The sequence below is a fragment of the Podarcis tiliguerta genome, assembly GCF_965153285.1.
Source record: "Podarcis tiliguerta genome assembly, chromosome: 3".
Lineage (NCBI taxonomy): Eukaryota > Metazoa > Chordata > Lepidosauria > Squamata > Lacertidae > Podarcis > Podarcis tiliguerta.
In genome coordinates this window covers 109,741,714-109,765,718 of record NC_139536.1, presented here as the reverse complement: position 1 = coordinate 109,765,718, position 24,005 = coordinate 109,741,714, and the positions used below count along the sequence as shown (strand labels likewise).

At 45.5% G+C, this 24,005-nt stretch overlaps 3 protein-coding genes and 1 long non-coding RNA gene across 8 annotated transcripts in view; 1 reads left to right on the top strand and 3 right to left on the bottom strand.

Moving 5' to 3' along the window:
- LOC310675167 (phosphatidylinositol 3,4,5-trisphosphate 3-phosphatase TPTE2-like) overlaps positions 1-2,661 on the top strand; it is a 28,331-nt gene extending 25,670 nt beyond the window's left edge. For all 3 annotated transcript variants that reach the window (XM_083435363.1, XM_083435365.1, XM_083435364.1), the window contains exon 19: positions 2,360-2,661. In XM_083435363.1, coding sequence (XP_083291489.1) covers positions 2,360-2,462 — 103 coding nt within the window. In that variant the 3' untranslated portion in view covers positions 2,463-2,661. The remainder of the gene's footprint in view (positions 1-2,359) is intronic.
- LOC310675278 overlaps positions 1-24,005 on the bottom strand; it is a 147,811-nt gene that overhangs the window by 42,341 nt on the left and 81,465 nt on the right. The window contains exon 1 of one of the 2 annotated variants that reach the window (XR_014510024.1): positions 17,199-17,275. The exons of the other annotated variant lie outside the window; for it this stretch is intronic. This is a non-coding gene — a long non-coding RNA (uncharacterized lncRNA). Of the gene's footprint in view, positions 1-17,198; positions 17,276-24,005 lie in introns of those variants that run through there. 2 annotated transcript variants of the gene reach the window in all.
- SLC25A15 (solute carrier family 25 member 15) lies at positions 5,050-16,937 on the bottom strand. The gene is made up of 7 exons (XM_083435466.1): positions 16,726-16,937; positions 14,733-14,861; positions 10,578-10,836; positions 9,013-9,150; positions 6,874-7,043; positions 5,979-6,137; positions 5,050-5,321 (listed from the first exon to the last, which is right to left on the bottom strand). Exons 2-7 carry the CDS (start codon positions 14,785-14,787, stop codon positions 5,200-5,202), a joined length of 903 nt encoding a protein of 300 aa, XP_083291592.1. The 5' UTR covers positions 14,788-14,861; positions 16,726-16,937; the 3' UTR covers positions 5,050-5,199.
- Positions 17,416-23,971, bottom strand: LOC310675208 (WD repeat-containing protein 5-like). 2 transcript variants are annotated; one of them, XM_083435463.1, is made up of 4 exons: positions 23,632-23,971; positions 20,897-22,470; positions 19,672-20,286; positions 17,416-18,960 (listed from the first exon to the last, which is right to left on the bottom strand). In XM_083435463.1, exon 2 carries the CDS (start codon positions 22,099-22,101, stop codon positions 21,082-21,084), a length of 1,020 nt encoding a protein of 339 aa, XP_083291589.1. In that variant the 5' UTR covers positions 22,102-22,470; positions 23,632-23,971; the 3' UTR covers positions 17,416-18,960; positions 19,672-20,286; positions 20,897-21,081. The 2 variants fall into 2 exon arrangements, with proteins under 2 accessions (XP_083291589.1, XP_083291588.1); XM_083435462.1 differs by having other exon boundaries at positions 17,416-18,951; positions 19,660-20,286; positions 23,632-23,959.

The window sequence follows — 24,005 nt, the reverse complement described above, 5'->3', positions numbered from 1 at the left end:
AGTCTCCGTTATCAAGAGAAAGGCTTTGCTTTCTTCCATGGGACTGCAATATATTTATAAAAGGTAAACAACCAACCCTTTCCCCTCACATGACCCCACAGAAGAAAGTAGAGCCTGTCATTTGCTACTGGGGACTTGCCTTGAGCCTAGCTCTTCAGAAAGATACAGGCTAAAAAATACCGTATTTTTTGCTCTATAAGACTCACTTTTTCCCTCCTAAAAAGTAAGGAGAAATGTGTGTGCGTCTTATGGAGCGAATGCAGGCTGTGCAGCTATCCCAGAAGCCAGAACAGCAAGAGGGATTGCTGCTTTCACTGCGCAGTGACCCCTCTTGCTATTCTGGCTTCTGAGATTCATAATTTCCCCCCCCCTTGTTTTCCTCCTCCAAAAACTAGGTGCGTCTTGTGGTCTGGTGCGTCTTATAGAGCGAAAAATACGGTACCGTCTCTGCTTTGTTGGGGAAGAGGGCATGAGTTCAAGTCTCTGAAGGTTTTTCTTACATTGAAATGCACTGTTGGGCGAGTCTCCAATAAAGGAAGTTGGTTGAGTGAAGAACTGAGTAATCAATTTCCTTTCAGGGATGGAGGCCTCATTGCTCACTACTGAACCATTGCTGCTGATAAACACGATGTAGGAGAAATTAAAGATTAAGCAGCCATGTTGCTACTTTTAAGTAGCAGGAATAGGAACACTTGCTCATCTGTCTCAAGGGGCATGCAATCAGACTCGCCCTGTATTGGAAAGGAATCATTATCTACCCCAGTTGCAGGTCAGCATGTTATATAATAGGGACGCAGGTGGCGCTGTGGGTTAAACCACAGAGCCTAGGATTTGCCAATCAGAAGGTTGGCAGTTCGAATCCCCGCGACGGGGTGAGCTCCCGTTGCTCGGTCCCTGCTCCTGCCAACCTAGCAGTTCAAAAGCACGTCAAAGTGCAAGTAGATAAATAGATACTGCTCCGGCGGGAAGGTAAACGACGTTTCCATACGCTGCTCTGGTTCGCCAGCACTTAGTCGTGCTGGCCACATGACCCGGAAGCTGTACGCCGGCTCCCTCGGCCAATAAAGCGAGATGAGCGCTGCAACCCCAGAGTTGGCCACGACTGGACCTAATGGTCAGGGTTACCTTTGCCTTTATGTTATGTAATATATGAAGGGACAGAGGGAGTCTACTGAGTCAGAATGCTAGCAGAATTTCACTAGCTTGACAACAAATTAAAAGTCACTATTAACTCATAAAGCAGAATGAGCTGTACATTCTCTTTTTGGGGGTGCAACAAGGGACATCAGAAACAGAAGAAATGGCCACAACTTGCACATTCATCCAACGTCAGGAACAGAAACCATGCAAGCGAATATAAGTGCTATTTGCTTTTGTTGTTCTTAGTCCACAAATGTTACTTTCTGCATGGTTTCTGATGTGTCGCTTTCATTGACACTGATCACATAATTCATTACATTGGTTTTGGCCACAGTGGGGAGAGTGAGGTGAGCTATAACCTATAGCATAGTGGAATGGAATGGAAACGATGGTGAGAAATGGAGGACAGAACAGAAATGGCTGCCTCATAGCTGCAACTACTACCGTAGCTCATCAACGCTAGAATGACTGAGCACAAGCTTGAGGACAAGTCCCCAGCAAATGGGAGGCAGCCGTGCTTTTGTGCTAAAAATGGATTGTGTGGGAGTTGAAGACAGCATTTACAGATGAGGTACATGCTGCCGTGTTCTGCCAGTAACTACTTGGTGTTATATTTCCAGTGTGACTTTTTCAGGTGTTCTGTTTCTGTGTTGGATCAACATGCCAGGGGTTGGTGGCAAGGATAGCTGTGCTATCACCTCCCATGAGTTGGGAATGGTAACAGTGGCGTAGCGTGGGGGGTGCAGGGGGGGCCGGCCGCAACATCTTGGGGGGGGGGCACGCTCGCACTCGCAGCTCTCTGTCCCTACCTGGCTCACTCACTCTCTCACTGCAGTGCTGGCTGTGCGAATCCGATCCGAGCCGCCGGGTCGCCGCCCACTGTGGAGGGGAGGGTGCCAGGCGTGCGGTGCGGAGAGAGAGCGAGGGACTATCTGGGGGAGGGACAGTGCAGCGGGGGGGGGGGGCGCAAATTACTTGCCTTGCCCCGGGTGCTGACAACCCATGCTACGCCACTGAATGGTAACTTATGCAAGGGGGAGCCCCTTCTTTGTGCCATAGGTTCCATTTGAAGTTCTCCGGGGTTCTGAATGGTGTGGGAAGCTCCTCCACCATCGGTTGATCAAATGCAGAAGGAAAATGCTTGAACATGTGCCATTCCCTGCACATGGATTTACATGCTCTTCGTTGAACTTAATACTTCCCTCCCCACTTTCCCCAGGCTTTACCTTTCTAGAAATGAAATTGATAACCTACACAAGCCAAGGATGTGGAAGACTTTCAGGGAAGACTTTGCTGTGGAGCTGTACTTTGGTGAATGCTAACCAGAAGTGAACAGTGGCAAGTTTTAAAACACAATATTCCATTTCCTTCCCAGGATCATGATGCTCTGCTACCGCTGTGGTATTGCCTTCTAAATCTCATTTGTGTCTGTATAGGACATTGCAGAACTGAATATTGAACACAGAGCTTGCCTAGCTATTTTGTGTGTGTTGCTTATAATGATTAAAACAATTAATTTTGTCAGCTTGTTTGTGTCTCTATGTGAAAAACAGTTTCCAGTGTTTCAAACTCTACCCACCCCCTTCCCATCTTCTCAGGTGGCTGATCTCAATACAAACTCTGTGGTATGTGGACAGTGCATGGTCTTCTTCTGAATGAGACCATTAGACGTTGCTTCGGTCACCAAGACCTGACTAGCTATGTTAAGATTCGCCCATTTAATCCTAGCAGCAATTTTCATTTAATCAAACTGAGCATTTATAAGAGGGATGGGCAGCCTGCAGCTCACTGGATATTTTTGGCGCTCTCAACTCCCACAATTCCTAACCATTGGCTGTGCTCACTGGGGTTAGTCATAGCTGGGAATGCAATATCTCAGCATTGTGAAAAGAATGCTTTTAGTACCCTTTTTCTGCTGATGTGGCGTGGATGTTCCCGGAACTGGGAGGCTCAGGATACAGAAGAAGAAGAAGAAGAAGAGGAGTTTGGATTTGATATCCCGCCTTTCACTCCCCTTCAGGAGTCTCAAAGCGGCTAACATTCTCCTTTCCCTTCCTCCCCCACAACAAACACTCTGTGAGGTGAGTGGGGCTGAGAGACTTCATAGAAGTGTGACTGGCCCAAGGTCACCCAGCAGCTGCATGTGGAGGAGCGGAGACGCGAACCCGGTTCCCCAGATAACGAGACTACCGCTCTTAACCACTACACCACACTGGCTCTCTCGGCCATTTTATTGTTATACTGACAGCGGACTCCCTTCCTGGGCATGTTATTTGGAATTGGAAGTTGCTCAGCCTTGTTGTAAGCTGCTTGCACAGAGGTTTGGCTCAGGGACTTAACTTCAGCAGTTTGATATTATTATTATTATTATTACAGGTTACCTCTAAAGCAGAGATGGTGGCCTGCTAGATTACGTTGGAAATGCAAGTCCCGCGAGTCCAGCAATAATGAATGTGACTAGTGTTGTGGCTCTGCAGCTATTGCTTGACGGCAGGTTCCTCATGCCTGATTTAATGGCGCAGAATACAACCCAGTCATCCTACCCAACCCATTGCAATAGCAGTCAAATTGAAACGTTTTGCTCAATCCTTGAAGAGGCTCATGGAGCCAACTAGACTCCTGAATTCTAGACCTCACGTGGGATTAGAGTTGACCTGAAGGATAGCAAATTTGAGGGGGTTTTTTTGACAGTACTAAGTGGGCTCCCATTTACTTAAAGGTAAAGGGACCCCTGACCGTTAGGTCCAGTCGTGGACAACTCGGGGGTTGCGGTACTCATCTCGCTCTATAGGTCGAGGGAGCCGGCGTTTGACTGCAGACAACTTCCGGGTCATGTGGCCAGCATGACCAAGCCGCTTCTGGCGAACCAGAGCAGTGCACGGAAACGCCGTTTACCTTCCTGCCGGAGTGGTACCTACTTATCTACTTGCACTTTACATGCTTTCGAACTGCTAGGTGGGAAGGAGCTGGGACTGAACGGGAGCTCACCCCTTCGCAGGGATTCAAACTGCTGACCTTCCGGTCGGCAAGCCCTAGGCTCTGTGGTTTAGACCACAGCGCCACCCGCGTCCCTTTACAGCAGCTTAAGCCATATTCAATTTGCTGTCTTTAAAAAGACATAAACCTTCTCTGCCACTTTTACACACCAGTAATTCTCCCTTATTTTGTTTCTTCCTAAAGGAAAAGGCAATATTACTTTTAAGATATTCTGAGAAGTGTGCACACAAAAGATGGAGCAAAACTGCTCTGTAGAACTCTGTAGCGAAACAGAAAACTCAGATGTGAATATAAGCTACTGCACTTAACTGCAAGATTCATTTTCTTGATTTCACTAGCAACATAAGAGCGGTGACATTGGGGGTAGCATATATGGGGCAGCTTGTGCTTCCATGCATTAGCTACTATTTAGTGCTGGTTTATGGGGACGCGGGTGGCGCTGTGGTCTAAACCACTGAGCCTCTTGGGCTTGCCAGTCGGAAGGCCGGCAGTTTGAATCCATGTGATGGGGTGAGCTCCCATTGCTCAGGCTCCCTCGGCCTGAAAAGCGAGTAGAGTACAGTACCCCATAGTCACCTTTGACTGGACTTAACCATCCAGGGGTCCTTTACCTTTTTACTTTTACCTTCCCTTTTAGTGCTGGTGAGTCACATAAGCAAATTTGCCAAGCCAGTTGTATAGAATTCTTAATGTTGTTTGGCTTCCCAACAGATTAAGTCCGGACAGGTGTTTCTCTGCTCTTAAGGCATGGAAGTTACTATAACCTGACAGAATTAAATGTGTTACTTTAACATGCTTTTTTAAAAAACAACAACACAGCATTGCTTGTATAGCTCTTATATTAGTTGACCACCCAAGCTCTCCTAAGAGATCTTATTATCTGCAGTTGTCTAGGCACTGAACCACACAAAGTTTAGAAAAAACCCCAACATATTTATTTAAAACATGATACTTTAAAAAATAAAACCAGAATCTTTAAAACTTGATTTTTTGTTTTGTTCTTGCAGCAGCTCTCATGACCTATAAAGGTTTCCAATGATTTTAAGTCTACAATAAAAAATATTACATATCAAACTGGTTCATCATCAGTTTCCGACTGTATTCATAGGCAAGGAACAATGCACCATTGGCTGGGAAAGCTCGGATCATTGTAGGTTTCAGTCCCGAATACAAGGCAAAAACACCTGTCAATAAGAGTTAAAGTGTTAACAAAAGCTGCTGCTTGGAACCAGTCTCCCTCCTGTTTCTTAAAAGCTTAGGTGCAACTACAGCATTTTTAAAAACGAGGAATAATGGCATTATTTATATATAGAATAGTATAAACTACCCATGACCCTGAGATTGTCTCATGCTATCACAGAGGGCTTACATACTGCTATTCAGAGTAAATCCATTGAAATTAATGGACCCAAGTTAGTCATAGCCATTAATTTTACTGGGTCTACTCTTGAGTAAAAGTTAGTTGCATGCAACCCATACTGCTTAATACCAAAATGGGATTCATTTATGGTGAGGATTGCCGTAACACAGGCACAGGCAAACAGCCCTCCAGATGTTTTGGGACTACAACTCCCATCATCCCCTAGCTAACAGGACCAGTGGTCAGGGATGGTGGGAGCTGTAGTCCCAAAACATCTGGAGGGCCGAGTTTGCCTATGCCTGCCTTAGCAGGAATTAGAGGCAGAGATAATAGATTAGTAGATAATATATAAATAAAAACAAATATATAAAGGCTATGGAACACAAGACATTTAGTTCTAGGTATAGTCCACAATTTGTGTCAGTACAGATTCCTTGATATTCCCCGTCCCATAGCCCTGGTTGCAGTTTCATTTTCTAACCTTCTTTCCGGAGCACACTTGCAAAGGTTACCATGAAGCCTGCCTGTTTTCCAGCCATGGAAAGAACCTGAATTCTAGATTTGATGCAGTCAATGGGATATACAGCAATCCAGAGACACATGCCACCGAAACCGCCGCTGATCATCAGTGCCACAGGACCTACAAAACCAAGCAGAGGTGGCCTAAGACGTCTCGGCACCTGAAGCAAAACATCCATCCGTTTCCCTCACTCTAGTAGTGTAAAAACAAATTCTACACACACACACACACACGGCCACAACATGTACAAAAACTACAAGATGCATTAAATCTCCGAGGGAAGGTCAGCAGGCAGATATAGATTTGACACATGGGGAGTTAATTTTAATCGTATGCTACCTGTCTTTCCATTCCTACTTCATTGTCCCTTTGGCCTTTCTTGGGATGTGCTCTCAGCTGAGCCTCTGTGTGTACTGCTAGCCAGCTGTTGAGATGACTGCTGTATTGCAGGGAATGAGGACAACACTTGTCTCTCTCAAATGCTCTTGCTTTGGGGCAGGTGAGTCCAAATGCAAAACTCTGGTGATGTCAAAGAGCAGGTGTAGAATTCATCTCTACAACCATAAGATACGTAGGATGTGCATCCTCTTAACACCCCATCACTAGTGCTACATGTAAAAATATATTCCAGTAATCCAGTTTCATAAGAAATTGTCCAATTGCCAATCAGTGTATTTTGAAACAGCACGGCTGACTGCAGAACCAAGTCAATGCACTTCATAAACATTCGTTTATGGAAGGAATTGGAGAAGTTTCATTCCCAACATTAGAAATACTGTAAAAAACCCTATGGAAGGTTGCTCTATCAGAACGATTTAGACTCATTTGAACACCCTTAACAAGTCAAACAACATACCTAATTCCTCTTTTGGCCTTCCGAATGCAAAAAACGTTCGGCTCAGTTCATAGCCTCCGAAGAACAAAAAATAGCCTGGGATTTCGCGCAGCAAAGTGCTGGACCATCCACGGTAGAATCCAAAGGGACCGTCCTTTTTCAGAACACCTTTCACTACTGACCAAACTGTACTAAGAGAGGATACAAAACTGTCAGAACAGTTACGTAAATGGAAACTGACTGTGTGAATTATTATTTTTTGAAAGAGGGGGGCCATTTGCTCAAGGCCTTGTACCCACATGGCTGGCAGAAGCACAATTAGGAACGTCAAGCTCCTGTCCTAGAACATGGTGGGATAACGAAATAGTCACAGAAAATTAAATCGGAGGCTTCCGTTCCTCAAGAATCAAGTCCAGCTTTATCAGTGGTTTTGTACGATGTAGACAAGCAAATGTCCAGTCACTGGTTATCTCAGATGAAAATTTTCGTCTTGAGTTGCCAAACCACTTGTAAGATATGCCCAGGATCGCAGTCTGAGCTCTAGATACATCTGAGGCCAAGCTCTACAGCAGGGCTTCCCAAACTTGAGTCTCCAGCTGTTTTTGGACTACAACACCCATCATCCCTGACCATCATCCTGCTCGCTAGGGATGATGGGAGTTGTAGTCTCAAAACAGCTGGAGAACCAAGTTTGGAAAACACTGCTCTACAGGAATAAGTGAATCACAGCCTCCTGTTGAAGGGAGAAACTTGACATAATTAGGATAGATGCATGGGGATCCTTGAATAAACACCCCATTTTTATGAAATCACCATCTCTTACAATAATAATAATAATTTATTATTTGTACCCCGCCCATCTGCCTGGGTTTACCCAGCCACTCTGGGCGGCTTCCACAGAGACCAAAAATGTGGTTTGGGCAGGGATATATACACACACAACTGCCCAAGCTTATCGCAGGGCCTTTTGCTTCTGGACTGGGATGTGGCCTATGGAGGCCAGGAAGCAACTCTGTATATATAAAATAATTCCATTCCCATACAGGAGATTCTTGAGCACTTGCCATTGCGGAAGCCAAACAGCCAGGGGGGAATTCTGAGCTTTACTTCTCTGCCATGCCTTTGCCTGCAATTCAGCTACAGCAAAGATGCCTCATCCCCAAGACTGAGCCGGCAACAATTCATACTCTGTTTCAGGCAGCAATCATGGCAGCCTTTTATCCAAAGGATCATGCTTGCCATCAAGGGTAGCAGAATCTCAGGCCATGGACCTTGTTAGGTAAAGGGACCCCTGACCATTAGGTCCAGTCGTGGCCGACTCTGGGGTTGCGGTGCTCATCTCGCTTATTGGCCGAGGGAGCCGGCGTACTGCTTCCAGGTCATGTGGCCAGCATGACTAAGCCGCTTCTGGCGAACCAGAGCAGCGCATGGAAACACCATTTACCTTCCCGCCGGAGCGGTACCTATCTATCTACTTGCACTTTGACGTGCTTTCGAACTGCTAGGTTGGCAGGAGCAGGGACCAAGCAACGGGAGCTCACCCCGTCGCGGGGATCCGAACCGTCAACCTTCTGATCGGCAAGTCCTAGCCAAACGAAGCCTCAAGGAAAACCACCGTCACCTCTCCGCTGGGAAGCGCTGAGCAAAGGCGAGTCCCCAGGCAACGCGGCCGATTTGATCGGCACAAGGCATGCAAGTCCCCCCCCTCCAGTCGTTCTTAGACTCCTTATTGGGTGAGCAACGCAGCCAAGCAACACAGTTGGAGCCTCCCTCCTCCCTGGCCGGCAGGGAGGGAGGGAGAGGAGCTGCTTCCTTTGAAACCCGGGAAATTTAAGGGACGTCATCAATAAGGGACAGCAGCGGGACACGGCGCTGGGATAAGGGACTGTCCCACCAAATAAGGGACAGTTGACAGCTAAAATTTCCGGAGGAGGTGTGTGCAGCTTCCCAATGGCTGCAGGAGCTTCCTGCAGCCAATGGGAAGCCGGCCAGCATTGCGGAAGGTAGTCCCTGCTCTGCTCTGTGCTGGTTTAGCGTGGCACACGGGAGCCAACCGACCAAGCGGCCAGCGGGGGTCTATAGGCCGGTTAAACGACCCCCATGGGCTGCTTATGGCCCATGGGCCTTAGGTTGCTGACCCCTGTTCTAAACAATACTTACTTGTGTCCGTGCACAATCTTCCCAGATAACTGCATTTCGTGCATGGCCTGCAGGCGACACTTCACGAGTTCTGTGGGACAGAGGACCAAGGTGGCAAAGGCAGAAGCAAAGGAGCCAGCAGCAGCATTTTGAAGGTCACTGCAAGAAAGACAAATTGTATTTGGCACACGGGAGTTAGAATCTTTGACCTGCATCACCACGGTGGCCAGGCAGAGTTCCAGTTCTCCCTGCAGAGGAGCACCTTAGAACAACAGAATGGTCCCACACACAGAAGCAGGGGGCATTGTTAGTACAAGGACCAGGGCATCTGGCTTCCAGTGCAGAATCAGGATAGGAAGAGATGTACAGTGGTGCCTCGCAAGACGAAATTAATTCGTTCTGCGATTTTTTTCGTCTTGTGAATTTTTCGTCTTGCGAAACACGGTTTCCCATAGGAATGCATTGACGGTTTTAAGAAAAAGGCGCAAAATGTTTTCGTCTTGCGAAGCAAGCCCATAGGGAAATTCGTCTTGCGAAGCAACTCAAAAAACAAAAAACTCTTTCGTCTTGCGAGTTTTTTGTCTTGCGAGGCATTCGTCTTGCGAGGTACCACTGTACTGAATCAAGCATTCCATCCCAGCTGTCAGGCAGGATATGGTATAACTGAAATATCATTGGTTGACGCCTTTCCTATCAAACTCCTCTAGCAAATTTGTAAGGAATTTCCCAGCCACAAGACGCAACTTATTCCATAAAGCTACAATGGGGTGATTCCAACTAAGACTCAAAACAGATTCACTAAAATTAATGGACCGAATTTAGTCATTTCCATTGGTTTCAGTGGGTCCACTCTGACAAACATTGGATACAACTCAATTATGTTAAAATTTCATCTACGTCCTCTCTCTCTTAATCTTCCTTCCTCTGTTAAACATGTTTGAGAACAGAATCACATACAGCTAATATATTTCTTCATATAGTGTATGCCGATGTTGCTTTTGTTTTTCCATAACTGTTCTGTTATCTAAAATATTAACGTATTATATGATTCCCGCCCCCTTTCCCTTATGCATTGTAGTTTAAAAAATAAATAAAATAATCAAGTCATACATTGTGCAGCTAGTAAAAGGACTGTGCTCCTAGCCCTGCCTTTTTGATACTTATTTTTAGCATCTCCTAGTGACAAGTAGGGACGCGGGTGGCGCTGTGGGTTAAACCACAGAGCCTAGGATTTGCCAATCAGCAGATTGGCGGTTCGAATCCCCACAACGGGGTGAGCTCCCGTTGCTCAGTCCCTGCTCCTGCCAACCTAGCAGTCTGAAAGCACGTCAAAGTGCAAGTAGATAAATAGGTACCGCTCCAGCGGGAAGGTAAACGGCATTTCTGTGCACTGCTCTGGTTTGCCAGAAGCGGCTTAGTCATGCTGGCCACATGACCCGGAGGCTGTACGCCGGCTCCCTCAGCCAGTAAAGCGAGATGAGCACCGCAACCCCAGAGTCGGCCACGATTGGACCTAATGGTCAGGGGTCCCTTTACCTTTGGTGACAAGAATGGTATATGAGGGAATACGAAAGTCGGTCACCAACCTCAACTCTGCTTTCCTGTCTAGTCCAACGATTCTCCTCACAATGTTTTGACAAAAGCCGTAACACATGAAGAGCACTGCGTTTTCAGCAATGTTAGCGACCAGAGCCGGTGTGGTGCCCTTGTAGAAGCCTCGAAACCCCACTTGCTTGTAAGTCTTCACAAAACAGTCCACAAGCCCTCGGTACATGGCAGGGAATGTCTGCATTTTCACCTTGGCGGTATCGAATGGCTGGCCAGTAATCACACAGGCAGTGCCACCTGCACAAAAAAGCAACAATCATTTGCAAACATGAGAAGTCTCCCTGCGACAGCACAAATTTAATCTCTTCACTCACCAATGCCCCTTATGGATTAAGGTTTTAAATGAGTTTCCTTAAGTAATATATTGTTTCAGCTATATTTTGTAAACCATCCTGGAATCTTAACAGAGGAAGGGCAGTTTTTTAAAAAAATGAAACAAAGCAAATAAGGCAAAATGAAATGAGTTTCTGAGAGAGCTAAAATTATGACTGAGAAAAAGCGATGTGGCATGCTTAAAAGTAGCAACTGCTAGAATGAATAGGCACTGCACTACTTAATTCTTGAGAATACTACCAATTAATTTCCTTTCAGTACAAATGCACGTGCTGCAAAGCTGTAATATCAAGAGCCAGAATGACTTGAGTCCAACAGTACAGTGGTACCTTGGTTCTTGAACGAAATCCGTTCCGGAAGCCCATTCAGCTTCCGAAACATTTGAAAACCGAGGCACGGCTTCCCATTGGTTGCAAGAGCTTCTTGCACTCAGTGGAAGCCGCATCACATGTTCGGGTTGCGAAAAACATTCGAAAACAGAAGCATTTACTTCTGGGTTTTCGGCTTTCGAGAACTGAAATGCAAAATGGAGGCATTTGGGAACCGAGGTTCCATTGTAGTTAAATAACCACATCCTCTCTGAACAACTGTACTTCAGCGTTGTCAGGGGGTGGGGGAGAGGGATGGGATAGCCTCACTATGAGGCCCTGAGCTCCTTGGAAAAACGATGGGACACGTGTAAGAAATGTCATATAATAACAACCTGATACTATATGATGCTTCTTCTGAACAGTGTTTGCAAAACAGTGGGCAGCAACAGCCTGATTTTTTCCTAATCCTCATCCCCCCCCTCCCAGTGCACAGTGCGCACACACATTGGTGCAAAATGGCTTGTTGTTGTTGTTGTTTAGTCATTTAGTAGTGTCCGACTCTTCGTGACCCCATGGACCAGAGCACACCAGGCACTCCTGTCTTCCACTGTCTCCCGCAGTTTGGTCAAACTCATGTTTGTAGCTTCAAAAACACTGTCCAACCATCTCGTCCTCTGTCGTCCCCTTCTCCTTGTGCCCTCCATCTTTCCCAACATCAGGGTCTTTTCCAGGGAGTCTTCTCTTCTCATGAGGTGGCCAAAGTCTTGGAGCCTCAGCTTCAGGATCGGTCCTTCCAGTGAGCACTCAGGGCTGATTTCCTTCAGAATGGATAGGTTTGATCTTTGATCTTCTTGCAGTCCATGGGACTCTCAAGAGTCTCCTCCATCACCAGAATTCAAAAGCATCAATTCTTCTGCGATCAGCCTTCTTTATGGTCCAGCTCTCACTTCCATACATAACTACTGGAAAACCATAGCTTTAACTATATGCACCTTTGTTGCCAAGGTGATGTCTCTGCTTTTTAAGATGCTGTCTAGGTTTGTCACTGCTTTTCTCCCAAGAAGCAGGCATCTTCTAATTTCGTGGCTGCTGTCACCATCTGCAGTGATCATGGAGCCCAAGAAAGTAAAATCTCTCACTGCCTCCATTTTCCCCCCTTCTATTTGCCAGGAGGTGATGGGCCCAGTGGCCATGATCTTCATTTTTTTGATGTTGAGCTTCAGACCATATTTTGCGCTCTCCTCCTTCACCCTCATTAAAAGGTTCTTTAATTCATCCTCACTTTCTGCCATCAAGGTTGTGTCATCTGCACAGAGACCTATATTGTGGAGGCCCTGTCTCCCTAAGGCCAAAGGCCCAGAGTGGCTGAATTTGGAGAAAATAGTGCTGGCTTCACTCCTGGCCCATGAAACCATGCTCTCCCAAGCCGGCCCACACAAAAAGCTTGATCCCCACACCCTAAACAAATCCATGCCTCATGGAGGCTCCTCAGAGCAAAGCTATGTACCCAACCAAAAATAAGTGCTTGTCCTGAAGTCAATGGCGGAGCGTAGGCCCATGCTGCCCAGGCCAGGTGCACTTCTGAGGGGGGGGGCGTGGTGTGGAGGGCCCTCAGGGGGCCGGAGCATAGCGTGTGTCCTGCCGCCGGGGGCGGAGTAAGCCACCTATGGGGCCATTCGGCACACCGCCCGCAACTCCCAAGCCTCCCCCAAGCTGTCAAAATGAAGGGGGAAGGGGGAAATACCGCTGGCATTTCAGTTCATTTCCGGCGAAATGAAAAAGGTATTTAAATATACCTTTCTGAAGAAACCAGAGGCATTTCTCCTGGGCATGGTTGGCCAATTGGTGTTAAAGAAGGATAGAACTTTCTTTATGTATGCTACAACGGCAGCAAGAATACTTATCGCGAAGTACTGGAAGACACAAGAATTACCCACTTTGGAAGAATGGCAGATGAAGGTGATGGACTATATGGACTTGGCGGAAATGACCGGCAGAATCCGAGACCAGGGAGAAGAGTCAGTGGAAGAAGATTGGAAGAAATTTAAAGACTACTTACAGAAACATTGTAAAATTAATGAATATTACAATGATGCTGGATTGAAGTTAAGCGGGATTTTTTAGCAACAATGTTAAGGAATATGTAAAAATGGATTGTTAAAGGTGATAATTTAAAGCTATAATATATTATGATAAAAGATTAAGATAAAATTAAAGAGGGAAAGGATTTGCTGAATTAACCAATTGAATTGGAATGCAAGGAGGAGAGGTGTGGGGAGGTCAGGGAAACAAGTAAATGAAAAATATGAAATGGAAAGACTGATTTGTTTTTAAAGGTTTTTATTTTGTATTTTTTTCTCTTTTTTTCTCTTTTTATTTTTATTTTTCTTCTTTAATCTTTGTAATATATTGAAAACTTTAATAAATATCTTATAATAATAATAAAAAAGGAAATACCGCGGCGCAACTCTCCCCTTTTCCCAACGGCTTGGGGGAAGATTGGGAGTTGTGGCTGCACCGAATGTCACCCGCCTCAGTGAGGGCACCTGGGACGGTCTGCCCACCTTCCTAGGCCCCTGCCTGAAGTCACAGCTCTTGGAAGCCATTCTGAACTTGGAGAGATGTGAGCAGCTAGCAATTGTGAAAGCAACAGTGACCAACTTACTGCTAGAACAGTTGCCTCTTTTTTTTTGCTAGGAGAGGGAAGATACAACAAAAAAAAGCAACATCAGCAGGTTTTACGTTTAGGCTAACTTTCAAAGAAAAATTAACAGCTGTTCTTGTGAAACAATGCTATTACCATAAAAAAAACCTGTGATTTATTTTATCCTCACCACAGCACTGTGAAGGAGGTTAGGCTGACAGTAACTCAACATCACCTAATAAGCTACATGGCTTAGTGAAGATTTGAACCCGGGTCTTGAAGCTCCCAGTCTGGCACTCAGCTGGGTTCCTGACTGGAGATGCCTGCAGTTACAGCGGGCAGGCAGTGGGAGAAACCTTTATATAAAACAAAACACTTTTATATAAAATAAAACACACCCTGATGAAATAAAAAACCAGTAAGATGCTATTTACACAGGAGTTGGAATATTTGACTGCAGACTAATAGGAGGTCAACTGACTGGTGTACTAACCCTGTATTGGTTCAATAACGTGAAACACAGAAAACAAATTTATCTTGTCTCCGGTTGCCTTTATTGCTCAACATTTATTTGTGACGTATTTTGAAATGTTCATGAAAGCTAACACTAAATGAATTCAGAGCCACAGTTGGAAAACTATTAAGACGGACATGTTTACACTTTTACCTTTCAGCAATAGCCAAGATTTCACTGAAGGAAAGCAACACAACGGAAGCTGCTGATGCATGGTGAAGTCAACATGTTCTCTCCCTCAGCACGTTTAAGGCCCTTTCATTGCTGTCACCTGGAGAAGGGCTATCAGTTTCTAAAGGATCTTGCGAAAATAGGATTTCCTCAGACTTACCTACAGCCCCTGCTGTGAGGTCAATGGCAGCTTGGATGACAGGGTTTGTTTTCATGTTTCTCACTGGTTTTGTGGTGGCTCTAAATCATCAGGTTTGCTGCAGCCCACAGGGAGATATGATGGGTACCTCTAAAAGGGTGAAAAGAAGAAAATGATTGTGCCTGCACACTGAACAACATCAAATGAAAGAATGAAAGGATTAACAAACATAGAACAAGACTTGAGTATGATATAGTTTTAGATTTTAGACTTACAGTTATGAGAAAAATAAAGTACACCCTCTTTGAATTCTGTAGTTTTACACATCAGGACATAATAATAATAAACCTGTTCCTTAGCAGATCTTAAAATTAGGTGAATACAACCTCAGGTGAACAACACCACATGACATATTACACTGTGGGCCAAAATTCCTCCATAACAGGAGGCAGGGGGACAACACCACCTTGCTGAGGGTAAGAATCTTACCAATATCAACAACCCACCATTGTCACATACACATTCAAAACTTTATCCAGTTATCATCCCCATACGTCTAGGCCTGTCATGAGTGTGTGTACATAGTTATACAAATTATTGTATGCATGGATATGATAGTTTAAGATACATTAAGATTCAGGGACCAGGAGAAGGCTGTGAGAATGTATGGTCCATTTATTAAATAAACAATCTAGGTAGATTAGGAACATTACAGACAAAAAGCACACTATAAAAGGGAAGCATTTAGCACACACTAAACTGTGCTGCAGTAACATTATCCCATAATCCCACGTGTTTCCCCCAGTCCTTCTAATTCCTAATGCAACCTACTTAAACACAAGTACTAGGTAAGTCATGCTGGTTCTGCAAGAATTGCCAAAATGATTCAGACAAAGCCAAATTAAAAAGTGCAATGGGGAACATTTTCATGCATCAACTGTACTCAACCCTTACCAAAGTGAGCCTGCAAAACAAAAGAACAAAACTTGAACATCCTTTCCAGTAACACCACAGGCGGGGAACAGCTTTTTTTAAAAAAAGAGATTGTTGTACAATCCTTAAGCATTCAATATTTTTTTAAAAAAACTTTTATCTCCATCAACACCATCAGTCCAGTGCCAGGACTGGAGTGCCCTATGTCTGGATGGAAAGGGGAAGCTCATGTAGTCAATTAACCACTTTGGTTAATCAATTGGTTATTGTTTTTTTATTATTATTATAAACCACTTTTACTGCCACAAAAAATGGATTTCTAGCCTCTTTTCCAGTTTCGGATGTTGCTGCCATTCCAACAGAAAAACAACTCAGCAATCTCTTTAGAGGGGATGGGAAGCTTACTACTGTACTGTAATCTCAATGAACTACCAAAACCAAAAGGATACCATACTTATGGGTGAATTTGAACTAGTGAAAAAGCACTTATTGCTGATGTAAGTAAGATGACACACCCAATTTTCAGTGATCTCCCCTATCAATCACTCTCATGCCCAACTTTCCATAGGCATCTGGTTGGACATAGAAGTCGTTAAAAAATGATTGCCAAGTGCAATCATTTAATATCATCATTTCACATTATAACTGTTTAGCATTGCCAGAAGGTCAGACTAAAATCCTTGGTTTCCCTAAAGCGCTTTATGTGCATCTTCATCAAATGCAGACTTGCCAAGCCCCCAAAATAACAGCAGATGGGAATCCTCACCCCCAAAACCTCATTTTTTAAAGACCCGTCACCGGAGAAATTTGCAGAAAATTTAAGTTGCATCCCCTAAAATGACACGCCTGCTGCTGCCAGAGCAAGGGCACCAGGCAAGTTTGGGGGCCTTGCGAGGCAGGGCGGCGCAAAGGGGGCTCTGGGGCTTCCCAGGCAGGATTACGCACGGGCGCAAAATGCGCGCCCGGCCTGGGCAGAGGTGCCTCTCGAAACAGCTGCTCCCCAAGAGGCGCCCGGCTGGTGCGCCACGTGGGCGCCTGTTGCTGCAGCAGCAGCAGCAGCGCGCCCCCCTCGCCGCCTTACCTGCAGCCGCTGCGCCTCGCCACCTGCTCGTCCGCATCGCCTGTCCCGGACCCCTCGGGGTGCCCGCCGCGGATCCTTTATAAAGCAGCCGGCTTTGGAGACGCGCGCCCGGCAAAAAGAGCAGCAGGAGGAGGAGGAGCTGGCGCTGCGCGGCCTGGGAAGCGGAACCCGACGCCCGCCCCGCCAGGGGGCGAAGCTGGCCGGCGGCTCCGCAGTCGCCCGGGAGGCGGGAACGAAGGCGGACGCCCAGGCGGGCTGGGAAAGAGGCCTCCGAGTCTGCGCTCCAAGCGATGCCCCCCATAACCTCTCCACTCTCTCTCTGTGTGTGTGTGTGTGTGTGTGTGTATATTTAATTTTTCTGATTTACAATTTAAAGTACTCGTTTTTACATCCTTAAGATATCAGTGACTTCCCTTCTTTCCCACTTTCCATGGTTCATTTTACATATCATAAATCCCTGCATACGGTGGTACCTCAGGTTAAGTACTTAATTCGTTCCAGAGGTCCGTTCTTAACCTGAAACTGTTCTTAACCTGAAGCACCACTTTAGCTGATGGGGCCTCCCGCTGCTGTCCCTTTACCTTTACCTTTAAAGCTGGTTCTGTCTGATCTAGTGTATACAGTTCATAATCACGATTCAATAAGGCTAGGCTTTTGTCCTTCAGGAGAAACATTAAAATACACTTGATCTGACTTTTAAATGATCTTTTATTGCTTTCCAGAAAATAGAACAATGAAAACAACAACAAAAAAAGAAATAAAAAGGACAAGAGGAGTCACAGCATTAGTCCTAAACATCCATGCAGTTACCTCTATGCTGCTAAACCTTTATATGACTATGCCCACAGATTTGGTTGGTGTTTAGGACAGTTCCTCTAGCTTATATTGCCACTAAAAGAAACATTATTAATTATTTGTATCTCTGGCAACTCTTTTAAAAGGAAAGCGACCCATAGAAAAACTTGGCCCGTTGATACCATGCTTTCTTGAAGGCTGGCTCCTAGCTTTATAATCCCTCCACACCTGTGCTTAATTTTGTGCTTTACCAAATTTTGGGCAGGCTTCTTCGTTCCCTGGCCCTCATTCCCACAAGTGTGCTGGTCAACTCTACAAAGTGGACCTTTATCACTTTTCCTCCTCATATCTGCTTATTTTTGTGCAGCCTCCAGGTGTCAAAAATTGCCTTCGGTTGGGATATTTCTTTGGTTTGATGCAAACTGGAAGAAGCAGTGACAGGCAGAAAGGAGGGGTGTTGCATTTTTCACCATGATCAGGATATGCAAATAATGCTTCCCTAAGGTAAAGGTAAAGGGACCCCTGACCATTAGATCCAGTCGTGACCGACTCTGGGGTTGCGGCACTCATCTCGCTTTATTGGCCGAGGGAGCCGGCGTACAGCTTCCGAGTCATGTGGCCAGCATGACTAAGCCGCTTCTGGCAAACCAAAGCAGCACATGGAAATGCCGTTTACCTTCCCACTGGAGCGGTACCTATTTATCTACTTGCACTTTGATGTGCTTTCCAACTGCTAGGTTGGCAGGAGCAGGGACTGAGCAACGGGAGCTCACCCTGTCACAGGGATTCAAACCGCTGACCTTCTGATCAGCAAGTCCTAGGCTCTGTGGTTTAACCCACAGCGCCACCCATGTCCCTATAATCCTTCCCTACCTGCCTCAAAAAAAACCACGAACCTTTTTATGCAGGTTTTCTTTTCTTTCTTTTTTTCCTCACAAAAGAATCCCACTTTTTTATTGTGCATATGGTAAAATATTGATAAGCGCAGAGAAAGAATGTGTAAAATATTGATAAACGCAAAAGAGTAGAAAAGGGATATACCAATGTGGAAGGGGGGGGGGGGAGATAGAATAAAGCCATACCATTAGCAAATACAAGTTCATACAATGAGGTTTCCAAGATAAAATGTGTATTTTTGTTTTGTTTTTTTCATTGAAATAACTGTACAGAATTTGTGAAATTTGCCAGAATATACTTTTTTAAGTAAAAGCAAACAAAAAGCCACAAGCAAGAACTTTGCAAGACAGAGGTTGAACAGATAATTTGGGGTGGGGGTGGAGTGAAAAGCGTGAAAAGACTTTTACTGTCAAGTAGCATCTACCGGAGAGCATGAAGAACAGGGTGCATTACACAGAAGGACAAAGAAAGAAATCACAGGTTCTGGAAACTTGGATGCATAGGAACTGTGAAGAGGTGCAAGGCAAAAGAACACTTGTTTGTCTGAAGAAACCAGAGGCCTTTCTCCTGGGCATGGTCGGCCAATTGGTGTTAAAGAAAGATAGAACTTTTTTTATGTATGCCACAACAGCAGCAAGAATACTGATCGCAAAGTACTGGAAGACACAAGAGCTACCCACCCGGGAAGAATGGCAGATGAAGCTGATGGACTATATGGAAATGGCAGAAATGACTGGCAGAATCCGAGAACAGGGAGAGGAGTCGGTGGAAGAAGATTGGAAAAAATTTAAAGTGTATTTACAGAAATACTGCAAAATTAATGAATGTTAGAAGAATATTGGAATGAAGTTACATGGTTCTAGCAGAAGTGTTCTTAAGAATTATATGAAAATTAATTATTAATGTGTCAAAGTGGAAAATTTTAAGGTTAAATTGTGTTAGGATAAATTAGAGAATAAAAATTGAAGAAGAGGGAAAGGATTTGTTGAACCAGCTAATATGAACTAGAATACAAAAAGGGAGGTGCAAGGATGTCGAGGAAATAAGTAAATGAAAGATATAGATATGAAACGTGGATGTGTCTTTAAATGTCTTTGTTTTCTTTTTTGTTGTATTGTATCTTTTTATTGTTGATGTATTGTCTGTTGTGTTTATGTATTGTTTTTCTCTACTTTTTTTTCTTCTTTTTATAACTATAAAACATTTAATAAATATTTTTTTTAAAAAAAAAAAAAAGAACACTTGTTTGGTCACGTTACAAAAATTGCCACCATGGCTCTTCTATTTAAAGTTTTATGTACTACAGCCTACCTGACTGGATTGTTTTTTCTTTTTCTTTAAAAATGTTAACATATCCAGATTCTTTCTTTCTTAAGTTTTTGACTTGGTGGTGGTTGCTGTTAGGAGACAGAGTTCCCTCCAAGCAATGAGAATGTCATCTTATTCTCCAAGGAGAGAATAGTGAATGGATTCCCAGCAGGAAAAGCCACCAATTCATCAAAGAAAACAGAACCTTTTTATTAGGTAAAAGGTAAAGGGACCCCTGACCATTAGGTCCAGTCGTGGCCGACTCTGGGGTTGCGGCGCTCATCTCGCTTTACTGGCCGAGGGAGCTGGCGTACAGCTTCCGGGTCAGGTGGCCAGCAGGACTAAGCCGCTTCTGGCGAACCAGAGCAGCACACGGAAACGCCGTTTACCTTCCCGCTGGAGCGGTACCTATTTATCTACTTGCACTTTGATGTGCTTTCAAACTGCTAGGTTGGCAGGAGCAGGGACCGAGGAACGGGAGCTCACCCCGTCGTGGGGTTTCGAACTGCCGACCTTCTGATTGGCAAGTCCTAGGCTCTGTGGTTTAACCCACAGCGCCACCTGCATCCCTATTACATAACATGCTGACCTGCAATTGGGGTAGATAATGATTCCTTTCCAATACAGGGCGAGTCTGATTGCATGCCCCTGGAGACAAATGAGCAAGTGTTCCTATTCCTGCTACTTAAAAGTAGCAATATGGCTGCTTAATCTTTAATTTCTCCTACATCGTGTTTATCAGCAGCAATGCTTCAGTAGTGAGCAATGAGGCCTCCATCCCTGAAAGGAAATTGATTTCTCAATTCTTCACTCAACCAACTTCCTTTATTGGAGACTCGCCCAACAGTGCATTTCAATGTAAGAAAAACCTTCAGAGACTTGAACTCATGGCCTCTTCCCCAACAAAGCAGAGACAGTATTTTTTAGCCTCTATCTTTCTGAAGAGCTAGTCTCAAGGCAAGTCCCCAGTAGCAAATGACAGGCTCTACTTTCTTTTACCTTCCCGCCAGAGCGGTACCTATTTATCTACTTGCACTTTGACGTGCTTTCGAACTGCTAGGTTGGCAGGAGAAGGGACCGGGGAACGGGAGCTCACCCCGTCACGGGGATTCGAACTGCCGACCTTCTGATCGGCAAGTCCTAGGCTCTGTGGTTTAACCCACAGCGCCACCCGCATCCCCCCAACCCCCCGCTATATTTGCCCAGTTTGGAGGCAAGCCAAAGAGAGAAGTTATTTGATCCAAGACTAGCCGACATCACCTTCTCAAAGGTTGCTTTGTTTCCTGGCAAATGGGTCTTCAAAAAACAAAGACAGAGACACCCCCCAGCAGTCTCTGAAGTGATGCTGAAAGCATTTTAACAGTCACTCTTCCAAAGTTTAATTGTTTTGTCGTTTTCTAGAGCTGCTGAGGCAATGATGTTCTCCGTTGGATGGCAAGCTGTAGAGATCACAACATCTGTATGCCCTTGCAGCTTCTGTACAATCTCTTTTGTTTGGAGGTTCCAAATGTAAACCAAGTTGTCCTCCGAACCGGACACGATCCACTTTCCACCAGTAACAGAGAAGTTGGCAAAGATGCAGTACTTCTCGGTCTTGTGGCCTGTGTAGGTCTTTAGGCACTTGCCTTTGCTGTAATCCCAAAGCTTAAGAGTGTTGTCCAGCGTTGCAGCTAGAATATATTTGCCATTGGGAGAGAACTTCACAAAAGACACAGGGGGATTGTCATCCTCAACCAGTGTTTTCAAGCACTGTCCTGAAGCTGTATCCCAGATTCGGCAGAGGCCATCATAGCTGCTGGACACTATCAGGGAGCCATCACGGTTAAAGTGCACTGCTGAAACTGGGTCAGAATGGGCTGGCAAGGTTTTTAGGCACTTCCCGGTTTGGACTTCCCATATCCTCACACTCTCATCAAAGGATCCTGAGACAATGAGGTTGGACTGTGGGTTGAAATTGCAGCAGAAGGCATAGTTGATGTGACCCTGCAGGGTTTTCAAGCAATTCCCTGAGCTCACATCCCAAATTTTGAGAGTTTTGTCATCTGAGGCAGATACAAGGAGGTTTGAATCAGATGACCAAGCAACATCAGAGATTTCCAGCTTGTGGCCAGATATGGTTTTCTCAAATTTGCCGTCATAGGCGCTCCAGATTTTTATAAGCGTATCGGCTGAAGAACTGGCCAGCCACTCCCCATTGGGACTGAATTTCACTGATGAGACAGCTTTTGTGTGTCCTGCCAGCGTGAACTTCAGGTCATAGTTTGGTTTTACAGGGGCAGGCTTGCCCTGATTGGTTGAAGAGGTGGATGTTGATTGTGTTTTGGTTGATTCTGAATCTGGCTTCTCTTCCATTGCCATGGCTGTGAAAACTAGCATGCCAGGATCTGAGCACTTCACAGGATGGAAGTGCAAGCCAGTTCAAAGGAGGGTGGGCAGTTCCAAGCTCCAGTTCCAAGTGGGCTGGGGCAACTTCAGAGCTGCAAATTCTCCACTCAGCTATTAAGCTCACTGGCTGCGACCTTGGGGACCCAGTCACTGCCTCTCAGCCTGTTATGTACCAAAGTTCTCACCCTGGGCCAACAGGAGGATACTGTAGATAGTTTTCACTCAGGTCCACATATGCAAATAAGGGATTGAAAGTGACGTTCAGTGATTGGATAGTTACAGAAAGTGCTTACTGTTGCGTTGTAGTGGAGCTTTATATAAGCAGGCTGGCTGAACCCTTCAGTTCAGTTCTGTTCTGGCCTGTGAATAAACAAGAGCTGTTTGAAGAATCGCTGTGTCGTCTGATATGTTCACCTACAACTTAACACAGCCTGACCTATGTCACATGGTTGCCGTGCAGATAGAATAGGGAGGTGGGCAGAAAGAACCACTTACAGTACACCACTTCAAGCTCCCTTAAAAGCATGGCTAGAGGCGCCGCTTTCTCTGCCGCCGCCACCTTCACCTCAGAGCTTGGCGGGAAAAGCAGTGGCGGCACCTCTCGCTTAAGGAAGGGGGATACCCAGGGCCTTGCGCAGGTGCACTGAACAGACGCAGCTGGGGAAAAGCGACGCACACTCACGGCGCCCACGCTCGCTGCAGCTCGAGGAAAACCGACGGTAGCAGTGGTGGCTTTGTGCAGGTCTTCTGTGTTTATACTAAAGCATACCTTTAAAGCACATTGGAAACACAGTTTTCTCCCCTCTACCCCCCCCCCCCCGAAATCTGGGTACTGTAGTTTGTTAAGAGTTACTGCAAATTGTAATTCTGTGAGGGCTAAACTACAGTGCCCAGAATTCTTTGGTGGTGGAGAATGTGCTTTGGATGTGCTTTAAAGATGTAGTGTGTAGGAAGCAGTCGTGTGACTTCCGTCCCATGAAATGTCACGGGGCTTGCCCCATGGGTTATAATTGTAAAGTTCCGGAGAATCTAGATGAGATTCAGAATTTTCACTCCCTTAGGATTTCCCCAAACTTGTGCCACAGCTTTTCCATACTGGTTCTATGCTTGCTCACCTGGAGTTCCCACCCATTTCAACAGAACTTTCCCTCAGTCTAAAATCCCAGCCTTATTCTACTGGCTTGTCATCGCTTGGCAAATGCGCCCACTGGCAAGACGAGCAGGTTTTCTTAGAAGTATGTTCAACGAACTCTCCTTAGTGAACAGTAAAAATAGTTAAAGCAGGAAGGAAATAAACAAGGGCAAGTCAGTATGGAGAGAAAGGAAAGAGGAGGACGGGGAAGGAGCAAGAGATGCGTGAAGCATGAAAGGAAAACCTCTGACAGTAAGAGCCGTTTGACAGTGGAAAGGTTTTTAAGCAGAGCTTGGCTGACCATCTGTCATGGAGGCTTTAGCTGAGATTCTTCCAGCTCTACAATCCTATGATTCTATGACCTGCAACGAGAAACTGGGTCGACTTACCTAAATGTCCGCCCCTAGCCGCCAGGGGGAAGCGTGCTGAATCCATAAAGCATCCTATTTGCAAAATGCCCATAAGGATAAGAGGAAGAAATAGCCAAATACGGATTTATAGGACGCTTGGCTCTAGGTCTTAGGGCATGATTTGCACGTTGGTTCCTTGTGATGCCAACTCCCTGAAGTCTTGCATTGTATAGATTCCTTGGAAGGCGTACCAGCCAAAATGCCCGCTTTTGCCCAGTTCGAGAAACGAAAAAAACACTGCCCAAAACTCCCCTCGGGCGGCGGAGTCGGCGGGGTGCTCATTTAAGCGACGGAACCTAACACCTGCGCTTGCGCGTTCCGGCCGGACGGATGAGAGCGTGGCGACGCTTTAC

Excerpts from the sequence above, each read along its gene's own strand:
- SLC25A15 (XM_083435466.1), bottom strand. The coding sequence starts at position 14,787 with ATGAAAACAAACCCTGTCATCCAAGCTGCCATTGACCTCACAGCAGGG. Across the intron at positions 7,044-9,012 it reads AAGATTGTGCACGGACACAA|TACAGTTTGGTCAGTAGTGA; the intron begins GTAAGTATTGTT and ends ATCCTCTCTTAG. Across the intron at positions 6,138-6,873 it reads AAGGCCAAAAGAGGAATTAG|GTCCTGTGGCACTGATGATC; the intron begins GTATGTTGTTTG and ends TTGGTTTTGTAG.
- LOC310675208 (XM_083435463.1), bottom strand. The coding sequence starts at position 22,101 with ATGCTAGTTTTCACAGCCATGGCAATGGAAGAGAAGCCAGATTCAGAA.